General features: G+C 44.1%; 1 protein-coding gene across 2 annotated transcripts; it reads right to left on the bottom strand.

Moving 5' to 3' along the window:
* Positions 1 to 364: 364 nt before the first annotated feature.
* On the bottom strand, positions 365 to 12,933 carry padi2 (peptidyl arginine deiminase, type II). Of its 2 annotated transcripts, none has more exons than XM_056605482.1 (16): positions 12,710 to 12,933; positions 10,535 to 10,712; positions 10,008 to 10,077; positions 9,432 to 9,493; positions 8,927 to 9,044; positions 7,784 to 7,936; positions 7,203 to 7,384; positions 6,651 to 6,754; positions 5,110 to 5,221; positions 4,775 to 4,882; positions 4,257 to 4,408; positions 3,746 to 3,893; positions 3,463 to 3,556; positions 3,268 to 3,347; positions 2,599 to 2,727; positions 365 to 2,092 (listed from the first exon to the last, which is right to left on the bottom strand). In XM_056605482.1, exons 1-16 carry the CDS (start codon positions 12,871 to 12,873, stop codon positions 1,859 to 1,861), a joined length of 2,088 nt encoding a protein of 695 aa, XP_056461457.1. In that variant the 5' UTR covers positions 12,874 to 12,933; the 3' UTR covers positions 365 to 1,858. The 2 variants fall into 2 exon arrangements, with proteins under 2 accessions (XP_056461457.1, XP_056461458.1); XM_056605483.1 differs by lacking the exon at positions 12,710 to 12,933 and adding an exon at positions 12,158 to 12,404 and having other exon boundaries at positions 367 to 2,092.
* Between the last annotated feature and the right edge of the window lie 118 nt (positions 12,934 to 13,051).

The following is a 13,051-nucleotide window of genomic DNA, read 5'->3' as shown; positions in this document are numbered from 1 at the left end:
ATTCATGACTCATTGGGTTTCCTTGTCTTCTAATTGTTCCGGTGGAAGCTTCTCTTCAAAACCCTGGCTGTTCCATGTGGTGGAAGGGATCTTTGTACGGCTATTAGTGGACTTGTTGTTATTTGTCATCCTTTTACTGAGAAAAAAAACACTGTTTTAGAACTGAGTCTGACGTTTCTAGTCGGTCTAAAAATAAACCTACATTTTCTCTTGATTTCCAATAAGTCTGCCACTCAATGAATTTGATTATGTGCGTGTACAGTTAAGCATCGTGACTTTGGTTTTGTATAATTAACTGGTATTCAGTCGAGTCTGTGTCGAGAGACACAATGTAACATAAGTGTGTATGTGTGTGTGTGTGTGTTTGTTATTTGTGTGTGTGACGCTGACCTCTGTTTCAGACTCCATTCGCTCCGTGAGATTCTGTTGCAATTTGTTATTTTATAACTTATTTAAAAGCCCTCTCGGTCACCAACCAACGTGTCGGAGCTTCTAAGAGTACAGCCTTGTGGTGCATGGGGTAAATCTGCTTGCCAAAAGTTTTTAAATAAATGTACGTTGCAAAAGAAGGGAACAGCACACTAATGCCATGCCTGACCTATGGTTGTGTTGGGAAACTTGAGTTTTGTGGGTGGGGGGGAGACTCAACTGAAGGAAGATGAACGAGAACCAACGTACTAGTTTGCTTGTTTGTTTTAACCAGTACCTATGTTTCAGGAAGCACTAACTTTCAGAAGGCATATTGTACGAACAGGTTAACCTGACCTGGTTCGCTACACATGAAGTGACACTGACCCCCTTGGTGAAGCAGCCTTTATTGTGATAGTGTAACAGAGGCTGCTAGGGGGGAGACGGGGGTCGTGACCCCTTCGTTGCGGATCACCTGATGGCCTGAATGTAAAGGTGCAGAGGTATGCAGTGACGTATGCATATCTTTTTGTTCTCTGAGCGGCGATACTGTGTAACCCTGGGCCACGGTTATTGTACTTAAATGTACGCTCTCAAACTTTTTCATTTCCTTACAATTATCAAGCCGGATCGGGCGGCAGCACTTTGAGAAGAAATATGTTTCTGTGAAATGACTGAAATAAATATGAAATGTTCTTCATATGCAGCCGATGAAGTTTAAAGTGTGAATAATTGGTTTCGGGAAAGGAATCACTGAGGTCTACAAGTAAATAATATTGAGGTGTCTAAATATTGTGAACTTCCGAGGATTCCTGTACAATTGAGGCAAACATTCAATATGTGTTATTGCAGGCATTTCCACCGTGGTTGCTATTGTTTTAACCTCAACACTATTTTCCGATTGGCTTTCTGAGATGCTTGAGTAGATGCCATACGCTCTCTTGTGGTTCAATGTTGTTACTACACGTCAAAAGTTAATTCCTCTCACTGTGCTTGTATATTTCCAGATGGGGTGTCCGTTTGCTGTGATTGAGATGATTGTATTTATATTTCTTTCAACCGTCCGCTTAAGCCCATGTTTGTAAATACTGCTTTCAAGCCTTTTTGTAAATAAGAGCAAAAATCTTTAATAAAAATGGAGAAACATGTTGAACTCAGGTGATATCTAATCTGCCAACTTCACATTGGGTTGAATGAAATGACTTAAGGCATGTTAAAGGCTTATTCAGGTCAAGATATACCAGGGGTAGTTCTGACACGTTTCAAACTTGAAATGAAATGTTAACATACCAACATTGTACTTAGTGTTAAACAAAGCTCGTCTCATATAGAAATATTATACTTGAAAATATTATAGTTGTACTTTTCCGAAGCTCCCTCTAATCTACTAGTGCGACCGAACTTCGGTGATTCAGAAACCGACCATCGGTTGTCGCCCCGGTTACCGGGCTCACATCTCCAGGTTCCACCACCTGAGCTCAAAAGGCTTCCGGCGGACGTTGGACCCGCAATGCACCTCTCCGAGGAGCTTGTGGTAGGAGGCGAAGTTGTCGATGTAAGTGCAGTTCAGGCCCAGCGCCTCCATCAGGGAGGTCATCTCTGCCTCTAGGGCACAGCGACCGTCCACCTTGGGCCCAAAGGGCTTAGGGATGCCCAGCTCCTTGCCCAACACGATCATATTCACCTGAGAGAGAGAGAGGGAGCGATGGTGGATTTGAAACTTGCGTTACTCACTAAAAACTCACTGTTCTAGTGTTATTCACTGTAGAAACTCACTAAAACCTTCTCTGTTTTAGAAACTCACTCCAAACTAACTGTTCTAGTGTGTTATTCACTGTAGAAACTCACTCCAAACTAACTATTCTAGTGTGTTATTCACTGTAGAAACTCACTGTCCTAGCTTGTTCTTCGCTGTAGAAACTCACTAAACGGGAAGCAGGATAGTCTAGTAGCGCTTGCCTTAAGGAGTTTATCTCCTAGCCAAAAGGTTTGTGCCTCACACTCCACTGACTCACCATTCAATGCAGTGTTTGCCAAGGTTCTGCTTGCGACGATCAATAACGACAAGCTACTCAGCCATAAGAACATTGATGCTAAATCTCTATTGAAAGGGATTAATACTAGCACTTGGTTCAGTCCGTTGTACCGGGCTCAGGAAACACATGCACGTTTTGGGGTAACGGCACGCACCATGTCAGGGTAGAACGCCACCGCCCGGTTGTCTTCCATCAGCTTGAAGAGGATAGGCAGGTCGATGATGTCATCTTCATCCAATCCTAGCTCTCTCTTCAGCACGTCTCTGTTCCAGTCGATGCAGTTCTGAGGACAGGGAGAGTGTGTTGAAACCAGTCTCCGTCGCCTCTCTGTTTGTTTTCACATCAGAGACTACTGGAGGGAATGCGCTTTAATGGAGTTGTTGTTGTGCTTTGTGTTTGATGACCAACAGCTTAAACTCAATGATGAAACCCTAAATTATAGTTATTGAAGCCCAGAATGTGTCTCCTACCTCCCACGCAACAGCTGTTGAGTAACCAATATAACTGCCTCAAAAATATTTACCAATTGTTTGAGAGTTCATCAGGAAACAGTTATTGTGCTATCTTACCTGTCAGCTATAACCTATACCAATAATATGATTGGCTTCTCCATGCTGTTGTCAGAGAATATATCATTATAGAACTTTCTGGCCCCTTACCCAACGCAGGCCACTACAGGCCACCGTAGCTCCTCCTACGTCATTTGACAGTGAGGGCTGATGAGGTGTGTTCAGTTGTTTGCAATCTAAAACAACCCACTAGATGCCACTCCATTCCACATACTGCAGCTTTAAAATAAGTGTCACTGATACAAGCCATCTACCTGTACATAATCGTTTTCAGATTTAAGACGTTCGTTGTCCAGTATTTCGTCCACTGACATTTCTTCATCTGGTCCCAGACCTGATGGAGAGAGACAGAGAAACAGAGATATATAAACAGAGCCAGAAACAGAGTGCTATAGTCGTCAGTTGTCATTGGCTACAGGCATACAAACATCCCATAATTTGTTGATTACCCTCAAAGATCTTGGCCTTTCCGTGCCCATCGTTCTGCAGGCCTTTGAACAGCTTGTAGCCTGCGTCTGGGCTGGCCAGCAGCAGACGGAAACCCTGCACACAAGATAGACAGACAGACAGATAAAACCACAAAGTATGAAGGAGGTGATATATAAGGGACAAATTATCAATTTCATTCAGAAAATGTTTAAGCATTTCCAACCTCCTTTGACCTACTAGTTTGAAGCCATATGGCAGTAGGGTTAAAATAGCTTTTACATACTGAATGTGAAGATTATTTACCTTAGGGCCGGGTGCTGGAACGAAGGTCATGAATTCATCCACATGACCGACGTAGAGCCAATCAGAGAACAGAGCCACGGGCTCCTGGACCTTTTGGGCCCACAGGAAGTCCTGGACCACCTTGGTCATGTTGCGACCGTGAGCTGACCTTTGCAGGGGAGAGAGAACGATTACAGTGTTTTTGTTGCCCCGTTCTTAATGAGAAGAAGACGACTATTCCTAAATTCGCCAATAGTTTAATTAAGCTCATTTATATATATTTATCTTGTTCAAAAACGGTTGGTCTATCAAGCTGGCCTGCGTCTCTTATCAGTCAACAATACTATAAACCACAGTATAAACTGCACTTCACTGATAAGAAATCAGTTTCTAAAGAACTAAAAGAGCCTCCCTCAAGTTACTGAGAAATTTGTAGGAAACCTGGCATCATCCCAGCAACATCTGTGAAGTTTCTCGCTGAAGCGAATTAATCGTTCGTCGACTCAAACTTCAGACTCGGCAACAAACTCACGTAGGAAAGGCCACGCCGATGATGATCCGGCCCAGTGGGTAGTGTTTACCGTTCACTGTGACGGGCGGGCTGACCTCCAGGTTACCGAAGGAGTCCAGGCTGTTGACCTCTTCGTCCTCGGGCACACGCGTCACATAGCCGAAGTCTTTGCCCTGCGCGGAAAAAAAAACACCAACGTGAATGGACTGCATTTGTGTAGCGCTTTTCTGATCCACAGCCACCCAAAGAACTTTACGATGAGTGGCTCACATTCACCCGACCGTGCACACATACACACAACCAATGCACCGGAACAGCCCTATAATCAGGAGCCAGTGAGGATTAGATGCCTTGCTCAGGGACACCTCGAAACTTAGGCTAGGAGGAGCCGGTTATCGAACCAGCAACCTTCGATCTGCCTGACAACCTCCTCTGCCTGCTCAGCCACTGCCTGCCTGAAACATCAACCCTTTTAAGGAAATACAGGTGGTAGTAGAGCTGTCCAGATACCGATGGGAGCTTCTGAGGAGGTTTCTCACCAGCAGTTCGTCGTAGGGGAAGTCCTTGAGGTCCCCGTCCCGAGGAGAATCCAGAACCACGGGGAATTGCTGGTGAGGGGAGTCGATGTAGCCGAACTCCAGCTCATCCTGGGGGGAGGAAGCACACGCAAGGATCCAAACGTCATCAATGATCACAAAAAGGTCGTGCTCAAAATGGTAAAAAATCGAGTTCTAAATAATTAAATCCCCTTATTCATGAAGGTAAATTTGCTCTTTCGCTATTGCGCTTACGTGAAGGGTAATGGGTACTAACAATGTTAGTCATAGTATTTACTTCTTATGGTTTTCAGAACTCCTTCAAACCATCCTCATACCTGCATCCAGCGATCTCCTCGGTTCTTGTACTCGTAGCACACCTTCAGCTTGTAGTTGTTCTTCTTCGCCAGGCCAGTTATCCCCTTCAGGAACGGGTAGTTATCTTTTGTGCTGGAAGAGACACCACATGCAAAGATATCCAGTTGATCCAGCCAGCATTCAAATAAAAGGGAGCGTTTTGTGTTCATCAGGATAAAATTCACATTATAGGACTAGACATGTCGCCACATGTGCACATTAATTACTACTACTATAGTACAACTATAACTATACCTACTACTGAGAATACTACCTATTAAATATACTTCAATTATGCAATAACACACTACAACAGAGTGAGTCTGGAGTGAGTTTCTACAGTGATAACACTAGGACACTGAGTTTGTAGTGAGTCCTACAGTGAATAACACTAGGAAACTGAGTTTGTAGTGAGTTTCTACAGTGAATAACACTAGGACAGTGAGCTTGTAGTGAGTTTCTACAGTGCATAACACTAGGACAGTGAGTTTGTAGTGAGTTTCTACAGTGAATAACACTAGGACAGTGAGCTTGTGATGAGTTTCTACAGTGAATAACACTAGGACAGTGAGTTTATAGTGAGTTCTACAGTGAATAACACTAGGACACTGAGTTTGTAGTGAGTTTCTACAGTGAATAACACTAGGACAGTGAGCTTGTATTGAGTTTCTACAGTGAATAACACTAGGACAGTGAGTTTGTAGTGAGTTTCTACAGTGAATAACACTAGGACAGTGAGGTTGTAGTGAGTTTCTACAGTGAATAACACTAGGACAGTGAGCTTGTAGTGAGTTTCTACAGTGCATAACACTAGGACAGTGAGCTTGTAGTGAGTTTCTACAGTGCATAACACTAGGACAGTGAGCTTGTAGTGAGTTTCTACAGTGCATAACACTAGGACAGTGAGTTTATAGTGAGTTCTACAGTGAATAACACTAGGACAGTGAGGTTGTAGTGAGTTTCTACAGTGAATAACACTAGGACAGTGAGCTTGTGATGAGTTTCTACAGTGAATAACACTAGGACAGTGAGTTTATAGTGAGTTCTACAGTGAATAACACTAGGACACTGAGTTTGTAGTGAGTTTCTACAGTGAATAACACTAGGACAGTGAGCTTGTAGTGAGTTCTACAGTGAATAACACTAGGACACTGAGTTTGTAGTGAGTTTCTACAGTGAATAACACTAGGACAGTGAGCTTGTAGTGAGTTTCTACAGTGAATAACACTAGGACAGTGAGTTTGTAGTGAGTTTCTACAGTGAATAACACTAGGACAGTGAGCTTGTAGTGAGTTTCTACAGTGCATAACACTAGGACATTGAGCTTGTAGTGAGTTTCTACAGTGCATAACACTAGGACAGTGAGTTTATAGTGAGTTCTACAGTGAATAACACTAGGAAACTGAGTGTGTAGTGAGTTTCTACAGTGAATAACACTAGGACAGTGAGTTTGTGGTTTGTTTCTACAGTGAATAACACTAGGACAGTGAGGTTAGCGCCCTACAACCAAGCGAGCGTCTACCTGCAGACGAAAACCTCCACGGGCTCGAGGGTGTTGGGGGTCATGATCCAGGGGGCAACCCTGAACACCACGGTGTCAGTGTAGATGGGGGTCTCTGGGAAGTCCTGGAGCAACAAGCAGCAACACCAGGTCACTTCCATATAACGTCTTGCATCACTATCCTATAAGTTCTGATCAATATCCCTAAAGTTCATGTTTCACTATCCTACATCGTCCAATGGTTTTACCGTCCTCAGCCTCACTGGATAAAATAATCGGCTCAATGACTAAAGGTTGTTGCTGTTGTTATTGTTGTTATAACACTGGTTCTACTCTATAGTTATAGTTCCTTAGTTTCAGAACTATTATGCCACACTATTTGAAGGGAGGGATCCCTGCCCTTTGCTCCCTCTCATGGTGACTCCCACTCTGGTTTGGGGAGTTGTTTCTCTCCTGACCCTAAGTGCGCTCAGGGTTAGGCGTGTTCTCAAATGCGGGCTGCAGTCTACCGCCACTCAGCGGTGAAAACACCCATGAATACCCCCCCCCCCCTCTGGGTATGACCGCTCCCACCTCAGAGATGGGCTCCAGCAGACTGAGGTGTATTTTGAGCAGCCCGTCGAAGTCTTTGTCTGGGAAGCGGAGGCCCTCCACGTAGAGCTTCGTCTCCTCCTGGTAGGGCACCTCCTGGGACAGCACCTGATCATCCAGCACCAGCGGGTAGCGCTTCACAAAGTCAGGGAAGAACACCTTGCCTGCAAGAGTCAAGGAGAATAAGAAGGGTCAGGTTATTATTATTTAACTCAGGTTTTATTGTTCTTTTTTTATCGTTATTACACATGTTAGTATTAGTTTACTCATATGTTGATAATGTAATTAAATTCAAATATATACAAGGTACAAAATATTAAACAAGACAATATAGAAAAGGTATAACGTGTGCAGGTAGGCAAGTGGTAATGTTACTGGAGAGCTATGGGGAGGGAAATACTGTATTATAATAATAAGAAGAATAGAAATTAATCCTAACTATATTCCCCTGACAAACTGCAGGGATCATACTTCATACCACTGACCGCTGATGGCCTGAGCCTTCCTTCTATGGAGGAGGGGTTGAGGGTGAGATCGCCCCCATGGAGACACTCAGGACTTACCCAAAAAGCGGCTCAGCATGTCTCCAGCCGTGGACCTGAAGACTCTGACCTTCTCGGCGTCCCCCTGAGAGATGTGCAGGGTCAGCTTGTACCCGGGGGGCAGCTGGGCCGGACCCTTGGTCCGCAGAACCATGGGCGACATGTCATCCAGATCTGGAGAGGCCGGCCAGCGATCGGGTTATTGATGATCGTAGATATAGTCATGATTGATCTGGAGCTCCTTTTTGAGTGTGCAAAAGTGAAATGTTACATTTGCGCTCCCAATACTAGCCTATTCTTTAATCATCGATCTAGCTTTGAGGTTACTCGAAAAGTTATGCAGTGAAAAACACGCGGGTTGACTTGTAACCGGAAGGTTGCTAGTTCGATCCCCGGAGTGTCGAGGTGTCCCTGAGTGAGAAGCCTAACCCTGACTGCTCCTGACGAGCCTGCTGTTGTCCTGCGTGGTTGACTCCGCCGTGAATGTGTGAATGAAAGGTTGCAAGTCACTTTGGATAAAAGTGTCAGCAAAATCCCCTCAATGTAAATGTAAAGTCGCAATGTGTCCGATTCAGTTACGGGAGTATGGAGCTGGGGTGTCTGGGTGAGGAGGGGTTTAGGGAGCGTTGATAGTAGTACGGGCTGGTCAGCCTTTATTTGTAAAATATAAATGTTATAGGATGGGGTGTTATAGGATAAAGATATTGCAATCATTATTAACACATATGTACAGGTCCTTTAAAGCTCCAAGTTAGTTGAAATGTTGCACATCGGGACTTCAAGGAGCTGGTAATGTTTACATTTACAGGAAGGCGAAAAATATATATTATCAAATGTGCATATTTATTTATATTTAAACATCTAACTCTTTATTTCGTTTTTCTGAGGCAAAATGTCGAATTAAAACAATAATTACTGCACATCACTAAAGCGATCTGCTGAATCTTGTATGATTGATTGCAAACACAGACCCCCTCAGTGGCAAATCCCATGACAATGTTAACTTTGTATGATTTACAACTATGTTTTTGAAAAAGTAGTAAAATATGTTTTCTTTTTTTTTTGTCTTTTGTCACAACACAACAACAAAAAGCTGCGCAATCACACATAAAAAAAAGAGTTACACATATTAATACAATTACAAAATAATCAAATGATATTTACCAGAGACTGCTGTGATGTGTTTCCGGTCACTGTCCGGAGTTTTATGATAGAATTGTTCAGAGTCGCAGTTGACCAATAGAATGGCCCCATGTCCTTCAGGGCCCCATGTCCATGCCCCCTATACAACAATTGGGAATACAGACAGTAATGGAACTTTGTGTGTGTGTTTGTTTGTTTGCTGTTTGTGTGTGTTTTTCAGGGAATTCTATCTATGTAGAACTGTTCAGAAACACAATTTTGACATCACTTATAAAATAAAATAAGAAGAAGCAAAATTATCTATTGAATATAATTTTTCTTACATTTTAGACCTGTATAAAGTATTGTGTATTCATGTTGCAATATCTTTATTTAAAATTTCCTGATCAAAGGTCAAAGACAACCAGAAGGAATGACTCGCCGAAATTGGCCCACAATCTGGTCAGCCTCAGACAGACTTTATTTCCTCATTGCTGCCGTATGTCGCAGCCAAGGAGGAAGTGAATGCATATTTATCGAATGTTACCTTGTGCGGGTTGTTTTTCTCAACAACACCATCCCTGTCGGCATCTACGTCCAGTGACACCTCTGCAGACGACAAAAAGTTCACTATTAATTCAACTTGGTTTTTCTTGGCTCGCACAGCATTTCAACTTTCTTTGAAGCTACTCCAATTTTGAATGTATGCTTCTTTTGAAGTCTTGTTAGTCGCTTTGGTTAGAAGTGTCTGCTATATGACAATTTTTTTTAATATGTGAGCCACTGCACAACATCAAAGCAACAAGACATGGGATAAACAAAATAACCACAACCCCGAACATGGCATGTCATTGCAACACATTGAAAGGGGAACATACAACAAGATGCAAGAACAGCATTCCTGTGTAATTACAGTTTATAATCCCGGACCCGGTTAGGCAAGTGGGAATTGATGGATTTATTGCTCTAGGGGGTATGCAATTAATTCAAGAAGCATGTTTCTATCATATTCATCCATTTGCCCGGACTTGACTGAAGAGGGTCTGAGATGTGCTCTAGGCAGAGAGCCAGATGCTCTCTCCCACACACGTTCTCCCACAGATGCGTGGTGTGAACCTCCTACCGATGGCGGTGAGGTGAAGCACGGCCTTCCCAAGGACCTCCGTGTTGTCTCCATAGTAGGTGACGGACAGCTTCCAACCGGCAGAAGAAAAAGATATGCTCAAATTACATTTACATTGAGGGCATTCAGCAGACGCTTTTATCTGAAGCGACATGCAAATAAGATAACCCAAGTACAAATGTTCGAAAAGTTTGACATCAGCAACCTATGACACCCATTGGGTTACAGGTCACACAATCAACCTTATAAAACCCGCTCCGATTCACCGCCAGGGTGTGTGTGTGTGAGAAGCGTTTTGTGTGCATATGTATATTTGCAAATCTTGGTGTGTGAATGTGAAGCCTTGGAGTGCATATACATGTGTGTGCACATGCATGCATTTTTAGCATGTCCCTTCCAGCTCAGAGCCGTATCAAGTGTTGGAAGTTGGAACGGTTGTGTGGCAAAGCAGAAACGACTGTAGACCCCCTCCCACCACCCCCGAAATACCGGAAACCCCCCCGAAATACCGGAACACCCCCCCATACCTTGCTGTCACTCTCAACCATACTGGCTTCCTTCATGACGATGAACAGCAGGGTGTTGTCGTTCAGTGGCAGGGGGGAGGGGGAAGGGGAGGGGCCCGGGACAGGGGTGGGGCTGATGCTGAACCGGACAGTGGGCGTGCATTGGACGTTGAAGGCCTTGGACTTCGGAGGAGCGCTCCTACACGGGAAGAAAGGAAGGGCACACACACACACACACACACACACACACACACACACACACACACACACACACACACACACACACACACACACACACACACACACACACACACACACACACACACACACACACTAGGGGTTAGGAGCGTTCAGACTCCAAGCCGAAAGGTTCTTGGGTCGCTCCCCCAAGTGCCCGGAGGCGAACCTGATCTGAACCTGACCCAACCCCCTAACCTGCTCCTATTGAATGATGTGTGTCAGTATCTGAGTCGCTAGGGACCAAAGATAGGCTGCAGACATTTGAGTTAGTCACGTGCATTTCAGTTTATTTATAGTTGTTTATGATATCACGTGTCATAAGAAAGGGACTAGGACTCATAGAGGCACTGAGATACAAATGACTCCCTCCCCTTGAAATAGAGAAGGAATTCCCCTGAAAAGAACAAAAAAGAAACACAAACAATTAAAAGGTACAAAATAAATTATAACAATAGTGATGCTTGCTTTGCAACCCCACTATTTACAAAACGAAAAATAAGGCACATGGGAGTGATACACTGTTTTGTATACGTGGATAAAATGCGGTCTGTTTAATCACACAAACTACAATATACAAAACACTGTGGCATAGCTAAAAGAGGGAGGAACCTGTTCTTCCACTGTAACTTTACACGACCCGTAATAATGGCCTGCATCACTGTCTTCAATTCCAACAGTCACCTAGTTACAGCTCCTACAGTATTGAGATGTTGTATTGCTGTAATTATGCAACATCAGCACACTATCAGCTCTAAGAGCTACGTGCAGTATATTAGTTTGATGTGCTACACCTGAAGAGGAAATACAATGTTTTAAAGAATATCACCGCGTGAATACGTAGAATATTACCATAACTCGATGTAAATTAAACTAAAAAAGAAGCACTTTGGTTTAACATTTATAAATTGCTTCCATTTGAGTTTCAATCAAATTCAATGGTATTGATGATTATTGAAAATAAATAGAACAAGCGTGAGTCAGTGCCCTGTCAGCACGCAACGCGGTCAGGCGAACACAACCACACTTTGTGACTGAGACAACCGAATTGCCTGATCATGATGTTTTTTTTAATCCGTCTCAATTGTACAAAAGCCCACCGCTGGTGCTGAATAGGCAACAGACGAGGGATTGTGTCCAGCTATCAGAAACAATCACTGATCTGTCTGCGGCTGACAACGGCATGCTTTGACATCCCACTCAAACCCACTGTGTGTGGCTTGTGACGGCTAAATTGACGTCACAGACGGTCACACAAACAAAAAAAACACATAACACAAAAGTTGCTCACAATAATAGATACGGACGATTGATTGAAAATTAAGAGTCCAAAAATCAAACTGAGATGGAAGAAAAAAATAGTAACGTAAGCCTAAACATTTTCCCAGACTTGATGGATCCATTTACCTGCAGAGGTTGACGGACAGAGTCGTCCCGACCACGTACAACACTCTGCTCGTCTGCCCGCACCTGACCCGGAGCGTCCGCTCGCCGCTCATGACTACTGGAAAATATTGACCGACGGAATTCTGTACCGAGGAGGACCGAAGCTGGACTTGCAGAGCCGGCTGACCACGAAGGCGAGAATGTCCACTTCCGATAGCACTAATGGTCAACGGTGGAACAACGGCTCAGGTGAGGCCAGTGATCCCCTGTCCTGGGATTGGTCAGCCGGCGGTAGCCAATCCGATCCCCCTTCCCAAAACCTGGCCCTCGCCCCTCCCTGTCCACGACTGTTTCACGTTCACAGTCCGTTTATTTCAGCCGCGGGGACATCATGCTTTGTTGAATGAGTTAACAATAGGCTATGTGTATTAAATGAATACAGACCTAGAAAATATCCAATGGATAGGTTCACGCCTAAATTAAAATAATATATAATATCATACAAATTATAATCTATAACTTAAGTGCATCTGCAGATAATACCGGCCTGGCCTACACGTCTGGTTCGCTCACCTGCTCAAGCTCGCCTTCAGAACCGTCCCGATAACTTGAACCACGCTCTGGCGGTGGTGGACGTCCAGCCGCACGGTCCGCTGGAACGCACCGCTGTCCACGAAGGGACATCTCCCAATGCAGTGGTGGAAGACAGGCTTCCCGAGAATCTCCTGGTTGATCATGTTAATGGGTGGCTGCCTCAGCTGAGCAATGGCATGGGTGTGATGCTTGCTGCAGTTTTATTCAACCTTCCTGCGTGTAATACGACCCATGAGAGGGAATATTAAACGAGTTTGGGCAGTGGTTGGCACATCTGTAGCATGTACCTGCGTGCGTTTGTGTAAATGCTTTGTGTACCTT

The sequence above is a fragment of the Gadus chalcogrammus genome, chromosome 13, assembly GCF_026213295.1.
Source record: "Gadus chalcogrammus isolate NIFS_2021 chromosome 13, NIFS_Gcha_1.0, whole genome shotgun sequence".
Taxonomy (NCBI): Eukaryota; Metazoa; Chordata; class Actinopteri; order Gadiformes; family Gadidae; genus Gadus; species Gadus chalcogrammus.
The sequence above is the reverse complement of the archived record's forward strand: the minus strand, read 5'-3'. Positions and strand labels throughout refer to the sequence as shown.

What these genes read in the sequence shown, in the direction of transcription:
- padi2 (XM_056605482.1), bottom strand. Translation starts at nt 12,873, where the DNA reads ATGATCAACCAGGAGATTCTCGGGAAGCCTGTCTTCCACCACTGCATT. An exon ending in CTGAAGGCGAGCTTGAGCAG is followed by an intron (nt 10,713 to 12,709) that starts GTGAGCGAACCA and finishes CTTCCCGTGTAG; the next exon opens with GAGCGCTCCTCCGAAGTCCA. An exon ending in AGAAAAACAACCCGCACAAG is followed by an intron (nt 9,045 to 9,431) that starts GTAACATTCGAT and finishes ATTGTTGTATAG; the next exon opens with GGGGCATGGACATGGGGCCC.